The sequence below is a fragment of the Enhydra lutris genome, unplaced genomic scaffold (assembly GCF_002288905.1).
Source record: "Enhydra lutris kenyoni isolate GAN:26980312 unplaced genomic scaffold, ASM228890v2 scaffoldscaffold20, whole genome shotgun sequence".
Taxonomy (NCBI): domain Eukaryota; kingdom Metazoa; phylum Chordata; class Mammalia; order Carnivora; family Mustelidae; genus Enhydra; species Enhydra lutris.
Window position 1 is genome coordinate 20,985,802 of NW_019154104.1, and position 27,552 is coordinate 21,013,353.

At 42.0% G+C, this 27,552-nt stretch overlaps 1 protein-coding gene across 1 annotated transcript in view; it reads left to right on the forward strand.

The window, feature by feature from the left end:
• The window catches only part of LOC111148579 (double PHD fingers 3), a 200,822-nt gene that overhangs the window by 105,870 nt on the left and 67,400 nt on the right, over positions 1-27,552 (forward strand). Inside the window, 1 exon segment of the mRNA XM_022505262.1 lies at positions 19,195-19,302. Coding sequence (XP_022360970.1) covers positions 19,195-19,302 — 108 coding nt within the window.

Below are 27,552 nucleotides of genomic sequence, written 5' to 3' on the forward strand. Positions count from 1 at the left end.
AGATTTTGTTTCTTTTGATGGCTGCATAATATTCCATCATATATATATATATACCACATCTTCTTTATCCATTCATCTGTTGATGGACATCTAGGTTCTTTCCATAGTTTGGCTATTGTGGACATTGCTACTATAAACATTGGGGTGCATGTGCCCCTTCGGATAACTACATTTGTATCTTTAGGGTAAATACCCAGTAGTGCAATCACTGGGTCATAGAGTAGCTCTACTGTCAACTCTTGGAGGAACCTCCATACTGTTTTCTATAGTGGCTGCACCAGCTTGCATTCCCACCAACAGTGTAGGAGGGTTCCTCTTTCTCTGCTTCCTTGCCAACATCTGTCATTTCCTGACTTGTTAATTTTAACCATTCTGACTTTCTTCAGGCTTTCTTTGCTGTTCTTTCTCCAGCTCCTTTAGGTGTAGGGTTAGGTTGTGTACTTGAGATTTTTCTTGTTTCTTGAGAAAGGTTTGTATTGCTATATACTTTCCTCTCTGGACTGCCTTTTCTGTGTCCCAAAGATTTTTGAACAGTTGTGTTTTCATTTTCATTTGTTTCCATGAATTTTTAAAAATTCTTCTTTAATTTCCTGGTTGACCCATTCATTCTTTAGTAGGATGCTTTTTAGTCTCCACGTATTTGAGTTCTTCCCAACTTTCCTCTTGTGGTTGAGCTCTCGTTTCAAAGCATTGTGGTCTGAAAATATGTAAAGAATGATCCTAATCTTTTGGTACCAGTTGAGACCTGATTTGTGACCCAGGATGTGATCTATTCTGGAGAATATTCCATGTGCGCTAGAGAAGAGTGTGTATTTTCTCTTGCTTTGGGATGGAATGTTCTGAATATATCTCTGATGTCCTTCTGGTCCAGTGTATCATTTAAAGCCTTTATTTTCTTGTTGATCTTTTGCTTAGATGATCTGTCTATTTCAGTGATGGGGGTGTTAAAGTCCCCTACTATTACTGTATTATTGTTGATGTGTTTCTTTGATTGTTATTAATTGGTTTGTGTAATTGGCTGCTCCCATGTTAGGGCATAGATACTTAAAATTGTTAGATCTTCTTGTTGGACAGACCCTTTAAGTATGATATAGTGTCCTTCTTCATCTCTTATTATAGTCTTTGGCTTCAAATCTAATTTATCTGATATGAGGATTGTCATGCCAGCTTTCTTTTGATGTCCATTAGCATGGCACATTTTTTTCCACCCCCTCACTTTAAATCTGGAGGTGACTTTGGGTCTAAAATGAGTTTCTTGCAGACAGCATATTGATGGGTCTTTTTTTATCCATTCTGATAACCTGTGTCTTTTGATTGGGGCATTTAGCCCATTTACATTCAGGGTAATTATTGAAAGATATGAATTTCATGCCATTGTATTGCCTATAAAGTGACTGTTACTGTATAATGTCTCTGTTCATTTCTGGTCTGTTACTTTTAAGCTCTCTCTTTGGTTAGAGGACCCATTTCAATATTTCCTGTAGGGCTGGTTTGGTGTTTGCAAATTCTTTTAGTTTTTGTTTGTCCTGGAAGCTTTTTATCTCTCCTTCTGTTTTCAATGACAGTCTAGCTGGACATAGTATTTTTGGCTGCATATTTTTCTCCTTTAGTGCTTTGAATATATCATGCCGGTCCTTTCTTGACTGCCAGTTCTCTGTGAATAGGTCTGCTGCCAGTCTAATATTTCTACCATTGTATGTTATAGACCTCTTGTCCCAAGCTGCTTTCAGGATTTTCTCTTTGTCACTGAGACTTGTAAGTTTTGCTATTAGATGACAGGGTGTGGACCTATTTTTATTGATTTTGAGGGGGTTTCTCTGTGCCTCCTGGATTTTGATTCTTGTTCCCTTTGCCAAATTAGGGAAATTCTCTGCTATAACTTGCTCCAGTATACCTTCTGTCCCTCTCTCTCTTTCTTTTTCTTCTCGAATCCCAGTTATTCTAAAATTATTTTGTCTCTTGGTATCACTTATCTCTTGAATTCTCCCCTCATAGTCCAGTAGTTGTTTGTCTTTTTCTCAGCTTCTTTATTCTCCCTCATTTGGTCTTCTATATCACTAATTTTCTCTTCCGCCTCATTTATCCTAGGAGTAAGAGCCTCCATTTTTGATGGCACCTCATTAATAGCTTTTTTGATTTCAGCTTGGTTAGATTTTAGTTCTTTTATTTCTCCAGAAAGGGATTATCTAGTATCTTCCATGCTATTTTTGGAGCCCAGGTAGCACCTTGATAATTGTCATTCTGAACTGTAGTTCTGACATATTACCAATGTCTATATTGATTAGGTCCCCAGTCATTGGTACTGCTTCCTATTCTTTTTTTTTTTTTTTTTGTGGTAAGTTTTTCTGCCTTGTCATTTTATCCAGATAAGAATAGATGAATGAGAGAACAAAATACTAAAAGGGTAGCAACAACCCCAGAAAGATATACCCTAACCAAATCTGAAGAGACCAAAAAACGGAGGGAGAAGAAAGGAGAAAAAACATATATATATATATATATATATATATATATATATATATATGTCACACACTAGATTTTGGGTTTATTTTGGTCTGTTAGAAGAAACTACCTCCCTCCCCAGATTTTAAAGAAAAAAAAATATATATATATATATATATATAATAAGGGTAAACACGATGAAGGGATGGAGTGTGGCTGTAAGATGAAAATTAAGATTCTAAAAAAGGGATTGATAAGAAATTGGTTGAAAAAAGAAAAAAAGAGGAAAGAATGTGTTCAGGCTGGAGACTGGAACAAAGCCATGTGCTAGATTTAGGGTGTATTTTGATCTATTAGAAGAAACTGTATCCCAAAATTTTAAGAGAGAAAACCCTATATGTATACAACAAATAAATTTAAATACAATGAAGTGATAGAACATGACTATAACAATGAAAATTTAAGAAGATTTTTAAAAAAGTTATTGATAAGATAAAGAAGTTAAAAAACATTAAAATAAATTGGAAGGGGAGGTGAACCATGAGAGACTATGGACTCTGAAAAACAATCTGAGGGTTTTGAAGGGGTGGGGGTGGGAGGTTGGGGGAACCAGGTGGTGGGTATTGGAGAGGGCACGGATTACATGGAGCACTGGGTGTGGTGCAAAAACAATGAATACTGTTATGCTGAAAATAAATTAAAAAAATTAAAAAACAAAACAAAACAAAAAAACAAAAACAAATAACAACGGTAAATGAGGTAATGTCCAACGAGTGCATGCCTGGCACAAGGGTGTAAAAACAAAACAAAACAAAAACAAAACAAAAACAAAACAAAAAAAATTAAAATAGAAAGAAAGAAAAATTTAAAAAAGTACAATAAGAAAAAAATAAAATTAAAAAAAATTTAACTTTGAAAGACTAAGGAATCATAGGAAAAAAGCCATGAATTCTATGTGTTGCTTTCCCCTAGCTCTAGAGTTCTGCAGTTCTCATTGATTGTTGAACTTGGTCTTGGCTGGATGTTCTTGCTAATCTTTGGGGAAGGGGCCTGTTGCCATTATTCTCAAATGTCTTTGCCGGAGGCGGAATTGCACCACCCTTCCAGGGGCCAGGCTAAGTAATCTAGTCCGGTTCATTCTTGGGAGCTTTTGTTCCTTGAACGCTTTCCGTACAACTTTCGCAGATGGGAATGAGGATAGCGGCCTCCCAGTCTCTGGCTGTAGAAGCCAAGAGCTTGGGGCCGCACTCCTCAGTGTGCCCTCAGAGAAAAGCAGTCAATCCCTCCTGTCTCATTGGTTTCTGGCCGCACTTCATGCTCACCCGGCCTATGACCAAGTGTTTCTATCTGGGGCGCACGGCCCTGTTTGGAATCTCCAAACCCAGCAGATTCCTGCTGCCATTTCTGTGCCGCTCCTCCTGGAGGGGGAAGGAAGGGGTCTCCCTGGATCTGCCCCTTGTGGGGTCCCTGCTTGAAGAGCAGTGACCCAATTGCGTCTTGGGTTATAGTTTAAGGTAACCCTGAGCTGAGAGCCCCTCCTCCACTCTGTCTCTGCAGCTGGCTTCCCGCTCCAATACCTAGGAGCTCTGCCATACTCAGACACCCCTGGTCTTTCTGCCTTTCTGTGACCCTGCAGGTCCTGAGACCACACTGTCCCTTCAAGGGTTCCAGCCCCCACCCCCCTTAGCCTTTGGAGTGACATCTTCAGTGGAGCAGACTTCTAAAAGTTCTGATTTTGTGCTCCACTGCTCTACTGCTTGCTGGGAGCTGGCCCCTCCCCCCGTCTCTTTTCCTGTATATCACCCCAGATTCACTTCTCTGCATGTCTTGACTTCCAGAAAGTGGTCGATTTTCTGTTCCTAGAATTGCTGCTCTTCTTCTCTTCGATCTCCTGTTGAGTTTGTAGGTGTTCAGAATGGTTTCATAACTATCTAGCTGAACTCCTGGGACCTGACAATACTTAGGTCTCCTGTTTGTCTGCCATTTTGCTCCTCCCCACTTCTCCTAACAAAATTTTTAAATTTTTTGTTATACCCCACAAAACCCCCAGGCTCTGTTTGTTTGTTTTTGTTTTTAGTCTGTTTTCTATGTTGCTCAAGGTTATTTTTATTTTTCTTTCTTCAAGTTCACTGCTTCTTTCTTCTATTCTCTACATTTGTTATTGTTGTTTTATTGTATTTTTCAGTTTCCATTTGGTTCGTCTTTATATCTTCCATTTTTTTGCTGAGACTTTAAATGTTTTCATTTGTTTCAGATGTTCACGATTATTTGTTGAAACATGTTTATGATGCCTCCTTCAAAATCTTAATTCAGATAATTAGGATTCAGGATTGGTATTTTTAGTAATTCTATCAGAATATTGTCAGATAATTCTAGTATTGGTGTTGATATGTTATCTTTTATCTTATTCAAGTTGAAATTTTCCTGGCTCTTCACATATGTGATTTTGATTGAGTCCTAGACATTTTGGCCATGATGTTATAAGACTATATGTTTTTCGGTAAAGTGTGCAAATATTTTAACCATTTAAAAATTGGATTTTTTGGGGTGCCTGGGTGGCTCAGTGGGTTAAGCCTCTGCCTTCAGCTCAGGTCATGGTCTCAGGGGCCTGGGATCAAGCCCTGCATTGGGGTCTCTGCTCAGCAGGGAGCCTGCTTCCCTTCCTCTCTCTCTCTGCCTGCCTCTCTGCCTACTTGTGATCTCTGTCAAATAAATAAATAAAATCTTTAAAAAAAATTGGATTTTTTAAAAAATTGAAATTCATTTGACATGAAACAGTGTGTCAGTTTAAGGTGTAAATCATGTTAAATTTATACATTTATATATTATAATATGATTGCCATTGTAGTGATAATTATCAGATCTGTCATATTACAAAATAATCTTTTTTTTAGTGGTTGGAATAATTGAGTTCTAATCTCTTAGCAAATTTGATGATTATAATATTGTTGTCTGTTTTCTCTATACTCTGTATTAGATCTCTAGAGGGGAATTGTTTGTTTTCTTATTATCAAATTTTGATAGCCCTTTATATATTTTAGATTCAAGACCTTTATCTGATATATGTTTTGCAAATATTTTCTCCCTGTCTATGGCTTATATTTTCATTATCTTAACAGTATCTTTCAAAGAGCAGATACTTTAAATTTTGATTAAGTTCAAATTTATCAATTTGTTATTTTATGAATTGAGATTTTGTTGTTCTATGTAAGAAATTGATACTTAATCCAAGGTCAAGCAATATTTGTTTGTTTTCCCTAGAAGTTTTATGATTATGGGTTTTATACTTAGGTCTATGATCCATTTTGAATTAATTTAAAAATATAATTTGAGGTACAGATTAAAGTTTATCTTTTTGCAGATAGCTATCTAATTGTTCCATCATAATTCGTTGAAAAAGACTAGCCTTTCTCAACTGAATTGCCTTTGTACCTTTGTCAAAAATTAAATGTTCATATGTATGTGGGTCTATTTCTGGACATACAGTTTCATTTCATTGATCTATTTGTCTGTCCTCACACTAATATCCTACTGATTTTGTCATGCTTTTTGAAATCAGGTAATGTTAGCCCTCTAAATTTGTTTTTCTTTTACTAAGTTATTTTGGCTATTCTAGTCCTTTGCATTGCTGCATGAATTTTAGTCAGTTTGTCCATTTTTACAAAAACTCTGCTGGGATTTTGATTGGGATTATGTGGAATACCTAGATTAGTTTTGAGGAAAATGAACAATTCTCAATCCTGAGTCTTCTAATCCCTGAATATAATATGTCTCTCCATTTGTTGTCTTCTTTAATTTTTCCCATTGATGATTTTTAGTTTTTCATGTACAGATATTCCACATTTTTGTCAGTTTTATCTCTAAGTACTTAATATTTTTGACACTATTGTAAATGGATTTAAAAAAATTTCAATTTCTGATTATTCCTTGTTAGTTTACAAAAATACAGTGGATTTTGTATGTTCATTCTGTATCCTATAGCCTTGCTGTACTCATTTATTTTTCACATCTTTCTATGGATTCCACAGTATTTTCTACATAATTGATTGTTAGTGAAAAAGAAAACTTTTCAATATGGATGACTTTTATTTATTTTACTTGTCTGTTGCACTGGCTAGAATGTCTAGTATAATATTAAGAAAAAGTATTTAACGAGGACATCCTTATGTTTTTCCTGATCTTAAGGGAATAATGTTCATTTTTCCATTATTAAATATGATGCTAGCTGTAGCATTTTATGGTTGCCTTTTATTAGACTGAGGATGTACTTATTTGTAGTTTGAGAATTTTAAATCAGGAACTGATGTTGGATTTTATGAACTGATTTTTCTGAGTCTGTTGAGATGATCATGTGATTTTTCTTTTGTGGTTTGTTAATATGATGGGTTACATTGATTGATATTTGAATGTTTAATGTTGTACTCCTAGGATAAACCCCACTTTGTCATGATGTATTATCTTTTTTATATATCATCAGATTCACTTTGTTAAATTTTTATTAGAGGTTTTGCATCTATGTTTATGAGAGGTATTTATCTATAGTTTACTTGTTGTAACACAACACTTGTTGTGTCTGGTTTGAGTGTCAAGATGATGTTGGCCCCATATAATGATTTGGGAATTTTTGTGTTTTCAGTTTTCTGGAAGAGTTTATGTAGAGTTGGTATTTTTTCCTTAAAGTGTTTTGTAGCATTTACCAGTGAATTCATCTGGGCCTGGCAGTTTCTTTGTAGGAATGTTTTTAAAAATTACAAAAAAATTTACAAATTTAATTTCTTTAACAGGTATTTAGGTTATTCATTTTATACTGAGTGAGTTTTGGCAGTTTGTGGCTTCAAGGAATTTGGCCATTTCATCCAAGTTGCCAAAATTGGTTGTACAATGCTGTTCATACCTTTGGTGTATTATTCTTTTAATATCTATAGAAACTTGTGATATATTCTCTCTTATTCCTTATGTTGATAATTTGAATTCTCTTTTTGACCCAATCAGTCTAACTGGAGGTTTATCAATTTTATTGATCTTCTCAAAGAAATAGCTTTTGATGTAATAGGTTTTTCCCATTTTTTTCTGTGTTCTACTTTATGATTTCTGCTCTGATATTTATTTTTCTTTTATTCTACTTACTTTGGATTTAATTTACTCTTCGATTTCTTCTATTTTTTCTTTAGATGGAAATTGACGTTATTGATTTGAGACTGTTCTTCTTTTCTACTACAGGTGTTTTCTAGCGTAGTTTATCCCCAAATATAAATACTGCTTTAGTCTTATTTTACAAATGTCAGCATCGTATTTTCATTGTCATTTAATTAAAAATGTTTTCTAATTTGTCTTTCAAGTTCTTCTTTTACCTATGTATTATTTATAAGTGTGTTACTTAGTTTCCAAACATTTGAGGGATTTTCCAAATATATGCCTGTTACTTATTGCTCATTCCTATATGGTCAGAGAATACTTTGTATGACTTGAATCCTTTAAAATTTATTCAGACTTGTTTTATGGTTCAGAATATGGCCCATCTTGGATAAATTTTCTCTTTGGTCTGGAAAAAAATGTGTATTTTCTTGTTGGTGGTTGGAATGTTCTATAAATATCAATTAAATCAAGTTGGTTGATAGTATGGCTCAACTCTACATCTTTATTGATTTTTCTGTTGATTTGTTCTATGAATTATCAAGAGAGAGTATTGAAATTTATTTATTTATTTATTTATTTGACAGAGAGAGAGAGAGAGAGAGAGAGATCACAAGTAGGCAGAGGGGCAGGCAGAGAGAGAGGGGGAAGCAGAGAGAGAGGGGGAAGCAGGCTCCCCGCCGAGCAGAGAGCCCCATGCGGGGCCTGATCCCAGGACCCTGAGATCATGACCTGAGCCAAAGGCAGAGGCTTAACCCACTAAGCCACCCAGGCGCCCCAGTATTGAAATTTCTATATATATTTGTGACTTGGTCTATTTATCCTTACAATTTTATTAGTTTTTGCTTCATATGTTTTGAAGCTCTGCTATTAAGGGAATACACATTTAGGGGTGTTACGTCCTCTTGATAAATTTGTCCATTATCATTATGTAAGAACCTTCTTTATCTCTACTAGTATTCTTTATTATTCATTCTGCTTCCTGTGATACTAATATAGTCACTCCAGCTTTCTTTTGATTAACGTTAGCATGGCATATCATTTTCCATTCATTTACTGTTAATATATTTGGCTCTTTATGTTAAAAGTAGATTTTATTTTTTATTTTTTGGGTAGGCACATATAGTTATGTCTTGCTTTTTAAATGCAATCTGACAGGGGCACCTTGGTGGCCTAGTCAGTTAAGTGTCTGACTCTTGATTTTGGCTCAGGTCATCATCTCAGGGTTGTGGGGTTGAGCCCCATTTTGGGCTCCATGCTGGGCCTGGAGCCTGCTGAAGATTCTCTCTCTTCCTCTCCCTTTCCCCTCCTCCCCCACTCATGCGTGCACCCACATGCACTCTCTGTCTAGGAAAAAAAAATAAATGCAAGCTGATAATCTGTGTTTTTAAAATAGGGATATTTAGATTCTTTACATTTAATGTGATTATTATGGCTATAGTTAGGTTTAGAGCCATCATTTTGCTATTTGTTTCCTATTTATCAGTCTACTTGTTCCTTTTCCCCTCATTTTTTTCCTTTTTGGGAATTAATTAAGTTTTTGTGATTCCATTTTATTTCCTTTCTTGGTTTGATAACTATTTTGTTATTTTAATGATTGCTTAATGTTTGTAATCTCCATCTTTAATTACAGTTTGCCTTCGGGTGATACTTTGCTACTTCATGAATAGCATAAAAACTCTACATTACTATTTCAGTAAACAGAATAATGCTATCCACAAAGACATCCACACCCGGAACTCATGGAAATGTTACCTGACATGGCAAAAGAAACTTTGCTGATATAATTAAGTTAAGGACCTTAGATGGGGAGATAATTATTATTAACCAGATGTTGTCAATATAATCATAAGGGTCTTTTACAGGAGGTGCAGCAGGTCAGAGTAAGAGCAGGAAATGTGACAACAGATGCAGAGGTTGAAGTGATGCCATTAAGGAAGAGGCCACAAGCCAAAGATGTGGGTGGCCTGTTGAGGCCAAGGAATGAAACCCTGCTGAAATCTTGGTTTTAGCTCAGTGATACTGATTTTAGACTTTTAACCTCCAGAATTGTGAGACAACAAATTCATGTGTTAAGACTCTTGAGTTTGTGGCACTTCATTATGGCAGCAACAGGAAATGAATACAAATGTACTTTTCTTTCTTTAAAGATTTTATTTATTTATTTATGAGAGAGAGAGAGAGAGAGAGAGAGAGAGAGAGAATGAGAGGGGGAGGGTCAGAGGGAGAAGCCAACTTCCTGCTGAGCAGGGAGCCTGATCTGGGACTCAATCCTGGGACTCCAGGATCATGACCTGAGCTGAAGGCAGTCACTTAACCAACTGAGCCACTTAGGCACCCTACAAGTGTACTTTTATCTTTCCCTTACTGACCTTTGTGCAGTTGCTGCCATTTATTTTAGTTTTACATATGGTATAAACCTTTTTACTACACTATCATTATCTCTGTTTAGTTAGTCATCTTTTAAAGAGTTTTAAAAAAATAAGAAAGAAACCTTACATAATTACTCTTGTATTAAACCATTCCTGATGCTTTTCATTTCATTGTGTACATCTATATTTAGATCTGGTATCACTTTCCTTCTGCCTAAAGGACTTCCTTTAGTATTTCTTGTAGTGTGGGTCTGCTGATGATTAATTTTTTCAACTTCTGTGTGTCTTGAATTATCTTTAGTTTGCTTTAGTTTTTTGAGAGATATTTTTATGGAGTATAGAATTTAGGTTGACAAGTTTCCCCCACCCCCCCTTTCAATACTATGATGATGTTGAAACACTGTTTTCTTGCTTGCATTGTTTCTATTGTTTCTGATGAAAAACACCCTTGTCTTTGAGCCTCTCCATATAATATGGCTCCTTTCTCTGGCTGCTTTTAATATTTTTTCTTTATCCCTTTTTTTTTTGTTTGTTTGGTTGCTTGCTTTTTTTTTTTTTTTTTTTTTTGGCTGAGTGGCTGCAAAGACATTTTCAAATTATTTATAATGTTAGCATTTAAGTATTCATGTCTATACATTAAATAGCTACATAGACTATCACTATTTTGAACAATTTTGTTTATGATGTGCTTTGTTATTGTTTTCTTCTTTTTTTTTTTTAAGATTTTATTCATTTATTTGACAGACAGAGATCACAGGTAGGCAGAGAGACCGGGAGAGAGAGGAAGGGAAGCAGGCTCCCTGCTGAGCAGAGAGCCCAATGTGGGGCTTGATCCCAGGACCCTGGGATCATGACCTGAGCCAAAGGTAGAGGCCTCAACCAACTGAGCCACCCAGGTGCCCCTGTTTTCTTCATGTTTCTTGCACTTAATTTTATTGAATTTCTTGGATCTGCATGCTTGTAGTTTTCATAAAATTTTGAAAATTTCTAGCCATTATTTCTACAAATGTTTTTTCTTCCCTTTCTCCTCCTTGGGGACTCCAATTACACAAATATTAGGCTGTTTGAAGTTGTCCCACAGCTCACTATGCTGTTCTTCTAAAAAAATTCTTTTTTCCCCATGGTTTTCATTTTGGATGATTTCTATTGTTGTGTTTTCAAGTGCTCCAATTTTTTTTTTCTTCTGCAGTGTCTACTCTGACATTAATCCCATTCAGTATTTTTTTATCTCACACATTGTGATTTTCATTTCTAGAAGCTAAATTTGAATCCTTTGCTCCAGCTCTTTGAAAAATGCTTGTGGAATTTTGATTGGAATAGCATTGAAAGTATAGGTTGCTCTAGGCAGTATAGACATTTTAATAATGTTTATTCTTCTGATCCATGACCATGGAATGGTCTTCCAACTTTTTGTGTCTTCTTCAATTTCTTTCATGAGTATTCTGTAGTTCCTTGAGTACAGATCCTTTACCTCTTTAAAAAAAAAAAAAAGAATGAGGCAACTATAAAAAAATTTTGAATCCTTAAAAAAATCAAATTTTTACCTAACTTTTGGACATATGGGATATAAATGATAACTTTTTTAATGTTCTTGCTGCTAATTTTACTGTCACTATCAGTTCTTGGTTGGTTTTAATCAATTCTTTCCACCCTTATTATAGGTCATATTTTTCTGTTTCTTTATATATGTCCTGTAATTTTGGATTGGATGCCAGACATCATGAATTTTACCTTGTAGGTGCTGTCTATATCATTTATTCTTGTAAATATCCTGGAACTTTGTTTTGGGACAATTTACTTGGAAACAGTTTGATCTGTAGGTGATACTAGAGCAGTGCTTAGTCTAGGGCTAAATATTCCCTTTCAGAGAGATAAGCCCCTTCTCTGACTATATCTAGTACCTTACGAATTATGAGGCCTAACCCCTGGTGGGAACAGACTGTTTCCTGTCCCTTTGCATACCAGGCACTCTTATTTCTATTCTTACTGGGTGGTTCTTTCAACATTGAGTAGTTTCCCCATAAGCAAGCACTAACTAGTACTGAATTGAATACTCAAAGGGGACTCTCTGTGACCTCCAAAGTTCCTTCTTTGTGCAACTCTCCTCTGTTTAGTATTCTGTTTCTTGAATTCTAGTAACCTTGGTTTCCCCAGACTCTCAGCTCTTTCTTTTCACTCAGTCACAGAGAGTCTCTTGGTTTCTACCTAAGTTCCTCTTCCATGTGCTGCAATCTGGAAGTTCTCTTGAGGTAGTGAGGTGGGGCAATCATAGGGCTTGTCTTGTTGATTTCCAGTGTTTCAAGCATCACTGTCCTTCATTTCCTGACGTCCAGGGTCTTGAGAACTTTTGTTTTGTATTTTTGCTCTCTTTGATTTCATGTAGGAGAGTAATATGATCCTGATCCTCCCATCTAGCCAGAAGCAGATGTTTGCTTTTTTAATTTAACTGTATAAAATATTCGCATGGTTCTAAAGTCATATCAATAAAGCATGGTGTAGTCAGAGAAAGTCTTGTTCTATTTCTGTCGTTTTACTCTGTCCTTTTCCTGTTTCTATAGACAACTTCCTCTTCACCTTGTTACTATTAATTTGCTTTTGTTCTTTTTCTAAGTAACTTTTCCCTAAGCTTTTGGTTTGAAAAAACTATGAGAACACACAACATATATATTCATGTACATATATATATATGTGTATATCCCCATTTGTTAGACAAATGATAGTATGTTATACACACTCTTCTCCACCTTGCTTTTTTCCCTCCATTGCAGTATATTCTTCCCTCCCTCTATGTCTCAACAGCTTCATAATAGTCCATTGTGTGTATATCCTATTGTTTACTGAACCAGTTCCCTCTAGATAGACATTGGGTTATTTTTAGTCTCTTTCTAGTATTAAACATGATATAATGGATACATATTTTTGCATTTTTGCATCTGAATCTGTGATATAGATTCCTGGAAATGGAATTGCGGGTCAAAGGGCAAATACATACGAAGTTTTGCTAGATATGCTAAATTTTCCTCCATAGGGTTGTACCACTTCACATCCTTACTATTCTTACCATCTGATCTTTGGATCAGATTGGTAGGTATATTTCTAACGATATTTCAATAGCACAGTAGACTGCTTCATGAATGGGTAAAATGAAATGAATGAAATGAATGAAAGGGTGAGGACTAGAATTATTGAAACAAAGGCCAGGGTGGAGACCCTTGTCAGGGATGTTCGAGAGGTGATTCTTGTATCAGGTAAGAGTCAGACCCAATAACATTTAGGCTCCCTCCTCATGTTATAATGCTATTATTCTTAAAGTTTCTTTTTCTGATGAATTTAGAAGGTATGTAGTGGTTGTTTTTCTGATTCCCCATACATTTTCTGTGCCTCTCAACAATGTTTTTATATTATCAGGATGCATTTCTCCATGAGCTATTTTAGTTGGTGATGTGGAAGGAAAGGAAAAATAAATTCCATAAGAAGTGGCTTGATGGAGGTGGGTGGGAGGCCTGGGGGATATTTTCCTGATAGTTTTGGTGTGAGGAGCTGCTTTCCCAAGGAAAGGACTCTGGGGTTCAAGCATGCTGTGTGTGGAGCAGTAATGGGATGGCTTGGCGGGGAATTAGGTTAGTGGAGAAGTTTTGAGTGTGGGCTGTGGACTCTGTTACACTTTGAGTTGTATGGCCCTGTGCCAGTTACTTAATCACAGTTAGCCTTACTGTCCTTGTCCTTTAAATGTCTCACAGGACATAGGAAGGATGGTTGAGATACAGGTGAGTGTTAATAGTGAGTGTGAGGTACTAGCCTAGGACAGTGTATGAGCTCAGCAAATGTTAGCTATTGTTACTGTGCCAGTTTTTGAGTGTGATGGGACCAGTGAGGGGCTTAGGAAGCTCTGGGCCGGAAGGAGCAGGCAGCGGACTGGATTTGAGGCCTAGCTTGCCAGCGTAGTCTTGGTACATGGGACATTAGAATTGAATGTTAGAAAGAGAAGCTTATGGAGAAGAATGGGAAGGGTGGTTGGAGGGGATGGTTGGTGAGCCAGATAGAGAGCTGTGCTGAGGGCTGAGGTGGGGTGTCTAGTGCCCAGACTTCAGGCTTTTAGAGAAAAGAAAAGGCACTGTGGCCAGGGATGGTTGAGGGGGACTTCACTGAACAGGTGGTCCATATAGCCAGGACAGCTTTTAAATAAGCCGAGAGAAGAGAGGAGGGCAGAGAACCAGGAAATATCATGGGTGTAAGTGTGGAATACATCTTGCCTACTCCTCAAGACCTGCCTCTGGAGTTATGGCTCATCCCTCCAGCTCTGTAGAGTTGGTCCAAGTTGGTATTTCAGCCACAAGCATTAATGGAGCACCTGTTATGTCCTGGGCCTTGGGAATATAAATATGAGTAAGAGTTGATCTGGTAGCATCCTCATGTAGGAGTTTTCCAAACAACAATGGCCTTGGTTATCTCTGATGTTCTGATTTAGTAGGATTGAGCTGGAGTCCAGGCATCTGTCCTTTCCAATAACTACTTGTGCCATTCTGATGCCCAGCCTTAGTGAAGAACCCCTGGCTTGTGTCATTATCTGTTTATAAATATGGAGGCTGTTGGTGACCCAGTGTGGAGACATTGAGTAGGAGCAACATGCAGAGGAGCTCTTTAATGGCAGTGATGTCTGAAGAGAAGCCTGCTGTTCCATCCCTTTCCTGTCCAATGCGGGGTGGGCAAAGGGGAGATGATGAAACGGAAGCGGTGTTTGGATTCTTAATTTGGAACCTTGAATCCTATTATCCCGGTTCTGAGCAGGTGCGGTCACTGCCTCTCTCCTGTAACTCCCATGCCCTCTAGTTCCTCGGCCTCTCAGTAGGCTGTCCTTCAAACCCAAGTGAGTGGACGGGAAGGATGGTTGAGATACAGGTGATACCTGTCCACCCTGGGGACAGAGAGTGGACAAATTGGCGTAAGCTACAGGAAGGTAGATTTTGATTCAAAATGAGGGTGAAGCAAAACTGTTTCTCACAATGAGAGTTGACCAGCTACAGGAAGTCTGTCCGGTGAAGCAGTGAGGTTTCCATTACCGGGAGTGTTTGGTGGCGGCCTGCTGGTCCACCTCTCTGAGATGCGGCAGGGCGGGCTTGAACTGCCACCGTGCAACCCTGGCTGGGGGAAGAGGAATTACTCCAGTTCTTCTCTTCTTTTTCAAACCCTGTTCCTAGCTCCTGTCATCCTGCCTTCTCTTTTCTATCCCACTTTTTCTTCTGATTTCTTAATAATTTCTTAATAGCTTATGCTGTGTCTGTCAGAGATAACCATGACACTGAGGATCCCCCTTGGTGATTTGGTCAATGCTGGTAACAAGCGACTTGTCTGGAGTCTGCTGACCATCCAGGCATCAAAGCCCACCCTGCTATTTTTTTTCTTTGGAGACAGTTCTCCCTCTAGCAAGTGTGTGAGTTCCTGTGTGGGTATGTGTGTGTGTCTGCGTGTGAGAGATGTCTGTGCTGGCACATGAGGATGGGTGGTGTAGCTGGACTTGTAGCTCAAAGTGACAGAAAAGCAGTTTGCTTAGTGAAGGTGGCTGTGGCCTTGGTTACCAGGAAAGACTGGTCCCCCTCTTGTGTCCTGCCTCCTTTCCTCCCTCCTCCATCCTCTCCCTAGCCCCAGGCTCACTCCTTCAGGTTAATTTCCCTGGCTACAGCTGTGACTCCCTCCTCCTCCTCCCCCTTCCCTCCCTCCTCCATCTACCACACACACAGGCTGTGAGTTATGTGCCTCCTGTTCTAATGAGATAAACAACATAACTCTCACGGGGCTCTGCTCGTCCCTCTCTAAGTAGAACTCCAGGGCTGAATGTGTTGGCCCTATAAAGGCACCCTGGTGCTTGTCAGCCTAGGGAGGAGGGCAAAGAAGGGGGGCTGGAGCCCCGAGAGAGTTCTTGGGGCCATTTGCTTGTTGAGATGAGGTGGAGTCAAGGCAGACATCAAAGAGAAGCACGCGGGGTGGAGGCCTTGTCATGCCACACGGCCATGGCGTCCATACTCATCTAAGTCAGCTAACTCATGATAATTAGTAACTGACATTTGCACCAGGCTTCATGGTTACAAAGAGCTTCTTCTTGAATTTAAGCTAATCCCCACAACAGCCCCTGTGAGGTAGCTATTATTAACTTTCTTATCTTACCGGTAAGGAGACAGGCTCAGAAATGCGTGGTGATATTTCCAAGGTTACATGAGTGGTGGTATGAAGACTCATGTGCTCTTCCTCTGCCCTGTGGGCCTTCTATAATCCATCAGAGAAAGTTAAAGAGTGGTATAAAAATAGTCCCCTCTTCTGGCCATTTAGACTACCTACTACTAAGAGAATGAGCGGGTCTGCAGCTAGAGAGTGGCCCGAGGCTGCCTTGAGGCCGCTGGCCAACAAGTGCAGGGACTAGGGTGGCAGGGAGGGCAGAGGCCCTGGGGCAAGTGTTGACAATTCTGACCTCTTGTCATTTAGATCTTTTCAAAGTGCTGTCTGCACTAGTCCCTTCTTCCTCACCTGCCCTTGGTCAGGTTGGAAATACTATGAAGCAGAGTGCGGGGCAAGAAGGAATTTAAGGCACAGAGACCGCCATCTTGGGTTGAGTTCTGTACTCACTCCTGGGCCTATCTCTGTGGTCCCTCTTAGATGGTTTGGATGTGGGTGCATGAGTCTCCTGGAACCAGGAATAACAGGTCATTCACTTCCTGCATTTCTGAATCTGATTCAGTTCTGGTTGAATTCATTTGATAAGTACTTCTTGATATGTCTACCAGGGATTGTGCCAAGTATTAGGGATACTAGAGATGGATATAGTTCCTGTCATCCTGGGTCTTATAAAACTGGTAGGGGAGATAGTCCAGTAAGCTGGAAATTAATGACAGCATGTTGGGGGAAACACTGGAACCTTGAGATGATTTTGGGAAGGCCATGAAACCAGTCTTGGTACATCAGAGAGAATATCCAGGCAAGTGACGAGATGATGCTTAGACCTCCAGGGGTTCTTGGCCAGACATTGGAAAAAACTTATAGATTTTTTTAATTGAACTTTTTCTTTAAAAAATAGTTGGCCTAATTCCTCCATCCATTTACACTCAGAGTGGGTAGTTCTGGAATGAATTTTTGGCCTTACTATTATTAAGAAGTTCTCCAGGTTCAGTCTAGATTTTTAGGTTCATTCTGGATAAAGAATCACTAATTCAAGATGAGTGGGGGTTTGTGGGGCTGGTTCTGGGTTGTAGAGTACTGGCTCAGCCCTTGTACTTGGCCTCTGTTGGGATCCTGGGGCATATCAGCCCCAGAGGTGGCTCAAGGGACCAGAACAATGCAGCCATTCAGGAATTCTAGGGTCAGAGATGACATGGCCCTGGAGTCAATCACATCAGAAACATCAAACTGTTCCCGGTGATGCCTTCCTTCAAAAATAGGTCAAAACTGGGCCTTCCGTGGAAGGGAGAGTAATCTTACTTTGATTCATTTATTCTTCTCCAATCAACCACAAACCTGCTCCTCAGAGCACAGGGAGCTCAGAACTTTGAGATCTTCCTACTATGCAGAAGCTATGAAGCTAGCAACAAAATAAGTATTAGGATGACTCTTGGACATGAAAAGCCATTAGTGTATGACATCAGAGATTTTTCTGGAGCCTCTAGGCTCCATGACCCTAATGGTTTCTGAGAACCCAAATGGGGAGGGGGTAGGGGATCTCCAGCTTTTTCATTGCCTTGCAACCTGTGGGAACAGCTATGTGGTTAAAAATGAAACTTAGCACAGAAAGAGTATTTGAAAATTTTGCTTCCTATAGTGCTGGAATAGTTGTCTCTGCTTTGGATCCAAACCAATAAATGGGTAGAGAAGACTAGTAAGAATGAAAAATGAATAAAAGGGTATATAGCAGCAAAGCTTTTGTAGATCGTCTCGGCAGAAGGTCCCCAAATGGCAGACAGCGGATGGAAACAGAGTCGTGATATTTTCTATCTCTGTGGTCCTAGGTCTAGGAAGTGACCTTCCCACGTGGGTCTGATGGTGGTCGTCACATGCCCCATTTACCTACAGAAGACTGAGTTGTGACTGATCACAGTGAAGTGGGAATGTATTTGTTTACTCATTCATTCAGCAAATGTTTAGTTTGATTCTTCTAGGTGTCACACAGAGGGTTCTGGGGATTCTGATGAGGATGAGACTAAGTCTCAGTCTTTACCAGGATTTTTACTCTAACAGGAGTGGATTGCTTAGCTTCTGCTTGTTTCTTTTGGGGTGCACCAGGCAAGTCTTTTCAGTCTGCACACCACCTACCCAGTCTTAAGCCCCTCTCCTTCTCCCCTTAGCCTCCACCCTCTGCCCCTTTTTTTGGAATAGCCCGTGGTCGGAAGTGAAAAGTCCACCCACATTTCTCCAAGTCGTCTGGCTGCCACACTAAATGCCCCAGGAGCCGTAAGAATGTTGTCTGATAGGTAAGAAGGCTCCTCCTGGGGTGGTGGTTATAAAGATGATGCTGGTGTGGAACTTTGTTGCTGAAGGCCAAATTGAAATGGAGACTCTGGAGAGACAGTTTGGTTGGTGTATCAGCCCAGCCACTGGACTCTTGCCCATTTCTTTCTGTAAGGCCCAGTCAAGGGGGCAGGGATGTAGAAGGATGCTGGCTCTGCAGGCCAAGGAGCCTGGTCTCCAGAGTAGGCTTCTATTCCTCTGGAGGTTCTTGGGGCTCCCACTGGCTTCAGTGAGCTGCCAGCAACTAACAGCGGGTGGAGAAAGTCAGTAGGTAGGAGATTTGGTTCCTTGATCCGGTTTCCTTGAAATGCTTCCCAATCCCTGCCATCTGTAGGTAGGCAGACTGACTTCTGCTGCTTTGCCTTGAAGAGAACCTGCTTAACCTACATCTGTAGAGAGGGGCAGTTGATGGGTAGAAGCTGGAGTCCACTGCCTTGGAAACACCATAGTAAGATTGAATCTGGAAAGGTCCCTCTGATCTCCCCAGACCAGGAGAGGAGAGCTGTCTTGGTCATGGTGATGATGGTCACGGGCTTACAGAGACAGCATGGTGGAGCAGACAGGGCAAGGGTCCTAGGGTCAGATGAACTCGATACTGCCTCTGCTCTACTGTTGACCAGCTGCATGACCTTGACAAGTCACATTACCTTTCTGGACTTCAGTTTCCTCTCACTGTGAGTGAGGAGCTTGGACAGGAAGGTTTCCAAGGCCCCTGCTAGCCTGAAGCCTTTAACCTTTATGCTGTCTCTGTCCACAGGCCTCGCCCCGGGCCAGCTGTACACATACCCTGCCCGCTGCTGGCGTAAGAAGAGACGATTGCACCCGCCTGAGGATCCAAAGCTTCGGCTGCTGGAAATAAAACCTGGTCAGTGCCTTCTGGAGCTGGTGGGAGAGGTGGGGAGGTCTGGGCTGGCCCAGGCAAGGTTGCTTTGCTCCTTTGTCTATAGAGCTAAGTTCCATGGGAGAGTGAACCTGGCCCACGGTGCCCAAAGGTGTGCCTCTGTGCCTGTTCTCTTGTGTAAACATGTCCACGTATTCTCCCAAGCATCTCTTCCCTCTGGTGTCTTGTGCCTTCCCTTTCCTCTCATCTCCCTCTTGCCACCCCATGGGGTAAAGCAAGCAGGCAAGGGTGGGAACAGGCCCAGGAGGAATGGCTTTCTGGACAGGGCCCCAGGAACTGTAAAAAACAGAACCCATCTGGGCATGGAAATGGAAGAGTCTGAGTTCAAAATTTGCCTCTAGGTGATGCTGAGTGCTTTGTGGCCATGCGGAAGGAACCAGTTACTTTTCCAGACCACTGACCTGTTAGAACACTTCTGACTCGATGGCTACCTTCAGACCTGTGTCTGGGTTGTAGTAAGGCCAAGTGATCGCCCTGGGTCTTCATCTTTCAGGGAGCCTCTGGTTTTGGGGGTGCTACTAGGGCTGGGAGGTGACTCAGGGTGGTAGGAACAGTGTTTTTAAGTGGAACAAAGGTAGAGCTGACATGTCCCCTCCCACTGTCACCAAACAACACAGACCTGACTAAGGAAGGCTGCCTGGCAAGGTTCCCTCACGCCTACCTTTCCATATTGACTTCTCAGGCTGTGTCTTCTCTGCAAAATCTCTGTTCACAATTGTTTGGGATGCTTTCACTCATGGTTCTATGGTTAACCTGTTTCAATTGTTTATTTTAACCCAGATTTCCACTCGTCATAGAAGTTTTATTTGGGGCGCCTGGGTGGCTCAGTTGGTTGGGCGACTGCCTTCGGCTCAGGTCATGATCCTAGAGTCCTGGGATCGAGTCCCGCATTGGGCTCCTTGCTTGACAAGGAGTCTGCTTCTCCCACTGACATTTCTCCACTTATGCTCTCTCTCTCAAATAAATAAATAAAATCCTTAAAGAAAAAAAAAGTTTTATTTGTTGGAGTTGGGTGGGGGCTAGGTTTTTCAGTGAGCTCCATCCAAGTTCTCAATGGCCCTGTGGAATTTTCAGACCCTTGCAAACACTTCTGGGTGGTGACTGAGATTGTTCCAAACTTTCTTCTTAAGATGGGGTTTGGGGGTGCCTGGGTGGCTCAGTGGGTTAAAGCCTCTGTCTTTGGCTCAGGTCATGGTCTCAGGGTCCTGGGATCGAGCCCCACATCGGGCTCTCTGTTCAGCAGGGAGCTGCTTCCCCCTCTCTCTCTCTGCCTGCCTCTCTGCCTACTTGTGATCTCTGTCAAATAAATAAATAAAATCTTAAAAAAAAAAAAAAGGATGGAGTTTGATGGAGGGCCAAGTCTCCCTGAGCAGCATAATCCAGTAGAGATATAATGCCAGCCACAAGTATCATTTTATACTTTCTGGTAGTCACATTAAACAAGGGGAAAAAATCCAGGTGAAATTAATTTTAATTATAGATTCTATTTAACCCAACACAGCAGTAATATTATCATCTTAGCATGTAATCAATATAGAAATGATGAGTGAGGTAGTATACATTCTTTTTTTGTATTGTTTTTAAAATTCCAGTGTGAATTTACACTTTTAGCCCATCTCCTTACAGACTGGCCACATCGCAGGCCCAAACGTGGCTAGGGGTGCCCATATTGGTGGGTGTGGTCTTGACCGCACAGGCAGCTTGGTGGAGATGCAGAATCTTGAACCTCACCCCAGACCTGCTAAGTCAGAGTCTGCATTTTACCATATCCCCGAGGACTGCATTTCCCACGATGCACACTGAAGTTTGGGGAAACACTGGTTTTAAAAACTCCCACGTGGCCAGATCAGAAGTCCGCGTGGCGTGTCACCCCTGTTTCTTTATTAAACATGAGCAATTATCAATATGAACAGTTTATCTTAGAGGTGGGGACTTCCTCCTTCTTTGTTCCAGAATCATTGATCCTGTTTCTTTGGAAGAGCCATGGATGAGTGCGATCCTTACTGGGACCAGTTTCATTCTACCCCTTCCGGAGCTCTGCAGGAGGGGCTGTAGTGGGAGGCTGACTCCATGCTGAGTCTTCTGTGCAGATTTTGAAGGGAGGGTATTGCTGATGTGTCTGCCACTAGCTCGGTGTGTCTTGGTGGCGGAGCGTGCGAACCCTCTGGGTATATTTTCCCATCTATACATGGGCACAGTGGTACTTGGGGTTTCCTAGTTGGGTTTCCACTTAACCATGAGGATCACCTAAGTCATATGTAATAGTATTTGCCCCCCCCCTTTTTTTACTGCCCCTCCCCCTTCTTACTCTTTTAATTAAAATTTTGAAAAATTTGAGTAACCGACACAGTCACATGTTTTGACATTCCAAGGATAAAAAGTGTATATTGTATGCAGAGTGAAAAATGAGACCTAGTCCTCAAAGAGGCAATCAGGCCCATCAGCGGCAGCATTTTTTTCAGACCCTTCAAGAGATTGTCTATGTGCACACCAAGAATTACATCCCTGTGACCTTTTCCTCGTTTTTTGACATAGCAGGCCACCTTGTGTTTTGCCCGTTCCAGTGAAAAATGTGCCTCAGGCATCGGCCCTATCAATATATAAAGAATTTCCTCATTCTTTTTTTACAGTTACACAATATTCCATTGTATGAATGTACCACAACTATTTTAACCAGGTTGTTCCCAATTTTTGTCTCCAGTCTTTCCAATTTGCAGTGAATATTTTCATATTCATATATGAATTCATATTAACTTTCATATGGGAGGACATCTCATATGCAGCTTGTCAGTTTAAAAGATTATAAGTACTTGATGCTGATTTTAAATTGTTAATCTTTGTTCTTAACATGTATACAGAAAGTCTTTTTTTTTTTTAAGATTTATTTATTTTTATAGAGAGAGAGAACAGGAGCAGGAGGGACAGAGAGAGAGGGAGAGAGAATCACAAGCAAAACCTACACTGATCTCAGATGGAGCTTGCTCTCACGATCGCAGGACCCTAAGATCATAATCTGAGCAGAAAGCAAGCATCAGACACTTAACTGACCATGCCATCCGGGTGCCCCTCGAAAGTTTTCTTCTTCTTCTTTATTTTTTTAAAGATTGTATTTGTTTATTTGACAGAGAGAGAGAGATCACAAGTAGGCAGAGAGGCAGGCAGAGAGAGAGGGAAGCAGGCTTCCTGCCTAGCAGAGAGCCCAATGTGGGGCTCGATCCCAGGACCCTGAGATCATGACCCAAGCTGAAGGCAGAGGCTTAACCCCCTGAGCCACCCAGGCACCCCTAGAAAGTCTTTCTTAAGAACACTTTGTATTAGACTAATTGGATTTTCTTTTATGGAATTGAAGACATTTCATGCTGTTAAATACCTTAAACATCATTAACTCCAATTCCTTATTTTATGAGGTTTAGGCAGGTTAGGACACTTACTCAAAGTCACACAGTAATTCCTGTGGGAACAAGCAGAGAATACATGTTTTTTTATTTCTCTGTTCAGTGCTTTTTCTGCTTCTTTGCATTGTTCATAGGTATACTAACTTAAAAAAAACCTTAACAAAGCTTTTCCCTTAAAAACTTTATTTTATGATTAGAAAACTAATATTTAAATGATTAAAATGCACCCAAGAGATACTTGGAATTCCTTTAGTTATAAATGTCAAACACACAATCCAACCAGCCTACGGTAGAAAGAAGGGAAGTTGGTTCATGTAATGGTAGATCTCAGAGTTGCCTGGTTTCAGGCATAGCTGCATCCAGGGGTTCAAACATTGTAGTGAGGGCTCTGAGCCTCTTTCCACCTCTAATTCTCTCCTCCTTGTGGGGCAGACAAGGTGGCCATCCAGAGCCCCAGACTCAGCACTCCTTGGACTCAGCAGAAAGCAGCAGTCCTCTTCGATAGCTGTGGCAGAGAATTCCTGGGAAGGACTGATTAGCTGACTTGGGTTTGCGTCTACCCTACCAATCACTGCCACCCAGGGGATGGGGAACTCTGATTGAATCATCATCGTCATCATCATAACCAGTGTCTGAACAGCACACTGTAATTTACAAAGCCCTTTACAAAGCATTTTCATTTATAGCATTTCCTTTGGTCCTTACCATAGCCCTGGGAGGTAGAGCGGGAAGGAGGGATCAAAGTGGAATAAGCCCACTTTATATGTTAGGGAAATCAGGCTGCGGACAGCGCCAAGCCAAGCAAGGTTTACTGTGCTGCTCACATTTCTGGGAACTGACAGTCTCATTGTTAGTGAGACTGAGGAAGAAGTTATTTTATGAGCATCTCGCCCTCTTGTCTACAGACACGTACTTTGAGCACACTGGCCTCCCGGTGGCTGAACATGGAGCAGCTGTCATCACAGCTGGCTTTGGACTTGCCCCATCCTTGGACCTGTCATGGCCTGTGGGTGGTGGGAATGGGAAGAGCCCCAGGGTTGGGAGTTTGCTGGAGCCAAGTGCCCACCAGCCCATCATGCCTCTATCTGTGATCCTTTGAAAGGTGTCCTTGGTCTCTGCCCTTGAACTTGGGGCAGAGGCTGAGGTAGATGTTCCAAGTCTCAGGCTAATAAAGACCTAGCCCCTGAGATGTCTAGAATCCTGGGGGAGGACCTTTCTGGGAAAAGTGAGTGCCAGCTTGTTAAGGATGGGCTCTCAGAGGCATATCCGTGTCCCAACGTGGCAAAAGATCTTAAGTTCGAGGGTGTGCGGTTGGCTCAGTCAGCTAAGCAGCTGTCTTCGTCTCAGGTCATGAGCCCCATGGCGGGTTCCCTGCTCAGTGGGGAGTCTGCTTCTCCCCCTCCCTCTGCTTGCCTCTATGTCTACTTGTGCTCTCTCTCTGTCAAATAAATAAAAACTTAAAAAAAAAATAAAAGATCCTAAGTTTGTTGGGCTCACCCAAGGCAGGCTCATTCCTTCGTGCCAGCATCCAGGCACTGAGAAACAGTAAAAAGCCAGGCCTGGAATAAATAGCTCTTTCTCAGGTGAACTTATTTCTCCTCTTTGGGGAATCAGATCTACGGCTAAGCCTTCGGAAAACAAAAACCCCCAAGCCATGGGGCAAATGCGAGTCATTTCCATATGCCGTTCTGAGTCTGTACTGGGGACCCTGTGCTCAGGCTGCCCCTCACACCGGCGGCCTCCGCAGAGCGTCAGGGCGCGTCTAGAGAACTTGAAGCAGCACCGTCACTCTCTTCCTGGAGGTGCCTCACGTTTGAAGTTGACTTTTTCACACAAGACAAAATGTCAGAAAAGGGCCTTCCTCCAGGGCCTCAGCTAGCCCGAGGGGTGCCTTTGTGCGAGAGTGGGAGACGCCCCCTCTGGCTGCATGTTTGCAGAATGTTATCCCTACTGCTGGCTGAGCAGAGCCCAAGCCGGCTCTCAGCCACTGTCCCCTTGGCACGTCCCCACCTTTCAACGGCTCTGCCCACTTTTGAGTGTGGCTCAGGGTAGAGTCATGGCGAGGGTCCCTGGAGCATTTGCTATAAACTCCTAGGAGGTGGCGACAGGCAGTTGATTGAAGGAAAGCCCGCCTTCCCAGGGATGGAGGAGCAGCTGAAGGACACGGATGGGGGGAGACACACTGCCGTGAGATTGGGTCTAACCTTTTGGAAGGTCGGTGCTTAGTACCTATCAGTATTTAAAGGACACATGAACTTTGGCCTAGAAATTCTGCTGCTAGGAATTGATCCTACGGATAAATATATACTCCAGATGTGTGCGGTCATCCATTGTGACATTGTTTGTAACAACAACAACAGCAACAAGAAAGAATGGGAACAGCCAGAAGGTCCGTTGATAGGGGACTACTTAAATATATAGTACATTCGTCGAATGGAATACTATTTTGGCTTTTAAAGAAACGAGTAGAAAAAAAATGGAAAGATGTCTAAGATATATTGTTAGGTAGAAAAAGAAAAGCAAATTGCACAACATTATGTATAATCCTTTTTGGGCAAACCTTGCTGAAAATCGATAATCAATTTGTCTAACCTGAGCTGAATCTCTTTAAATTTATGGAAACTAGAAGACTAAGTTTATGTTGAAAGAAAACCAATGAATGAACCAATCAATCCTTGGCACGCCTCCACTACCCAGCGCCTAGGATGCCATGCTGTCCTCTCTCTTCCCTCCCAGGCTCCCGCCGTGAGTCTCCTGAGGTCCCTTTGACAAGCTCCAGGAATGTAGTTATGTCTGTGATGCTCGGAGCCTCCCCTGGGCTTCACCCTCAGCACCCCTCATTTCCTCAGGGGAGAGGGAGAGGAGTTCCCCTGATCCGTGAGAGATGGGGGCACTGGCCCAGAGCAGAATTGTCTCAAGGCATGAGTTTCCTTCCATGTCAGGGCCCTCAATGGAAAATGAGGAGACGCCACAAGCAATTTATCATGCCAACACCCAGTTTGTACCTTCTGTCTTCCTTTGTGTCCCTGCCTGGATCCTGCCAGTGGTAGGCAGCTTTTGGTAACAGCAGCTATCAAGTAAGAGCTGTCCTTGACCTCAGGTCTGCAGAGCTGAGGGCTCTGTCAGGAAACCAGGTCAAGGCAAGAGGAAGGGGTGTAGATTAAGGAATCTCGAGGGACCTTGGGAAAGGTCTGAGGACAGGGCTGCAGAACCATCTACCTCTGGTTCAGCCCCCGAAAGGCACAGAGCTGGTCTGGGTTAAGGACGCGTCTCGGGGCAGGGAGAGGGGAGGCGGGATCCCGGCTGCTGCTCAGTCATTGTTCAGGGCTAGATCACACACTGATGGATTACCCCCCCCCCCGCCCATCCTGCTTTCCTCGTCCCATCTCCCTCACTGTGACTATGACATCCTGCCTGTCTTTCTATACTACTTGCTGGACATAAAAATATGTCTGTGTGCGGGTAGGATGGGGCTGAGAGCTGGGGAGAGCTCTCTGGGTCCTGAAAACATTCTGTGTCCCTGGACCTATGTGTTTCTCACGCCTCACATCACCCCTCCAATCTGTCTTGAATAAATACCTTGCAACCTCGTACTTGCCTGGGCGTCTGGAGGACAACACATACAACATTATTTCCCCCCGCTGACTGACAGTGGACTTCAGTGTTCCCTGCAGCTTGTGCTTGGCCGCAGAGGGGAACGCAAGGTGTTTCAAGACGCAGCCATCACAATTCAGGCAACATGAAGACTGGGGCAGAGGCCTGGTGCCAGAGAGGGGCCTCCCCTGGACCATTTCCCCAAGAATGGAGCTCTGTCCTTGCGAAGGGGGAGCCAAGCTGGCAGGAGAGAAAGGTGGATAGTAAATATCCACCAGAAGGCCCTGGAGCAGGGCAGATGTTGGGCAAAAGCCAGCTGATTAAAAAAGAGGCCTTTAACTTCACTTTGTGTGTATGTGTGTGTGTGTGTGTGTGTGTGTGTGTGCGCGTGCGCACGCTCGCCCGTGTGTTTGAATGAAGAAAAGAAAAAGGCTGGGAACAAACTTTTCCTTGTGTCTCTTTGGATTAAATTCTTGGATGGTCTACCTAGATCAATTTAGCATCTTCTAACCCCAGACCTTTTGGTACCCCTGGTCTAGGGGAGACTTTATCTTCGTTTTAGAGGTTGGGGAACTGTGGCACTGAATTAGGAGGTTAATTTCCCCAGGGAGATCAGTGGTGAGGCCAAGGAGAGAACCCTCAGGGAGAGCCTGTTGGAACGGGCGCCATGTTGCTCCAGGACCCAACACACACATTCATGGTGGTGTTCCCACACCAACAGGACCTTTATAACAGATGTTCTTTCTGCTACTGGAATGTACCTGAGGCCTTGTAAATCCCTTCTGCTCCAGGATACATGGGGAGCAACCCGGCTCTTTGCCACCCTTGCCTAATTCCAAGGGTGGTGGGAGGGAAGGCAGCCAGGAATAATAAGGTTCTGGTTCTTTCTCTAGGGTTTTGTTTTTTTTTTTTTCTTTTTCTCCCCTTTGGCAGCCACTCAATGACTGGAGATGAATGACCCGGATGGTCACCACCCACCTCATGTCGTTGGGGGAACATAAGCAGAAGGGTAGGACCCCTGAGGAGACGGTAGGCTAGGGTGCCTCAGCAGACCAGCAAGCGAGTCATGGGGACCCTCCGAAGGGTGCCCATCCCCCAAGGGGCGGTCCAGGCAGAGAGGCTTGAGTTCTGCCTGCTTGGGCAGGGGTGGAGAGGCCCGTTTCGCTGGCCTAGGGTGCTGTCCCTGCCGCACTGAACTGCCAGCACTCCACAGATGGGAGCAGGC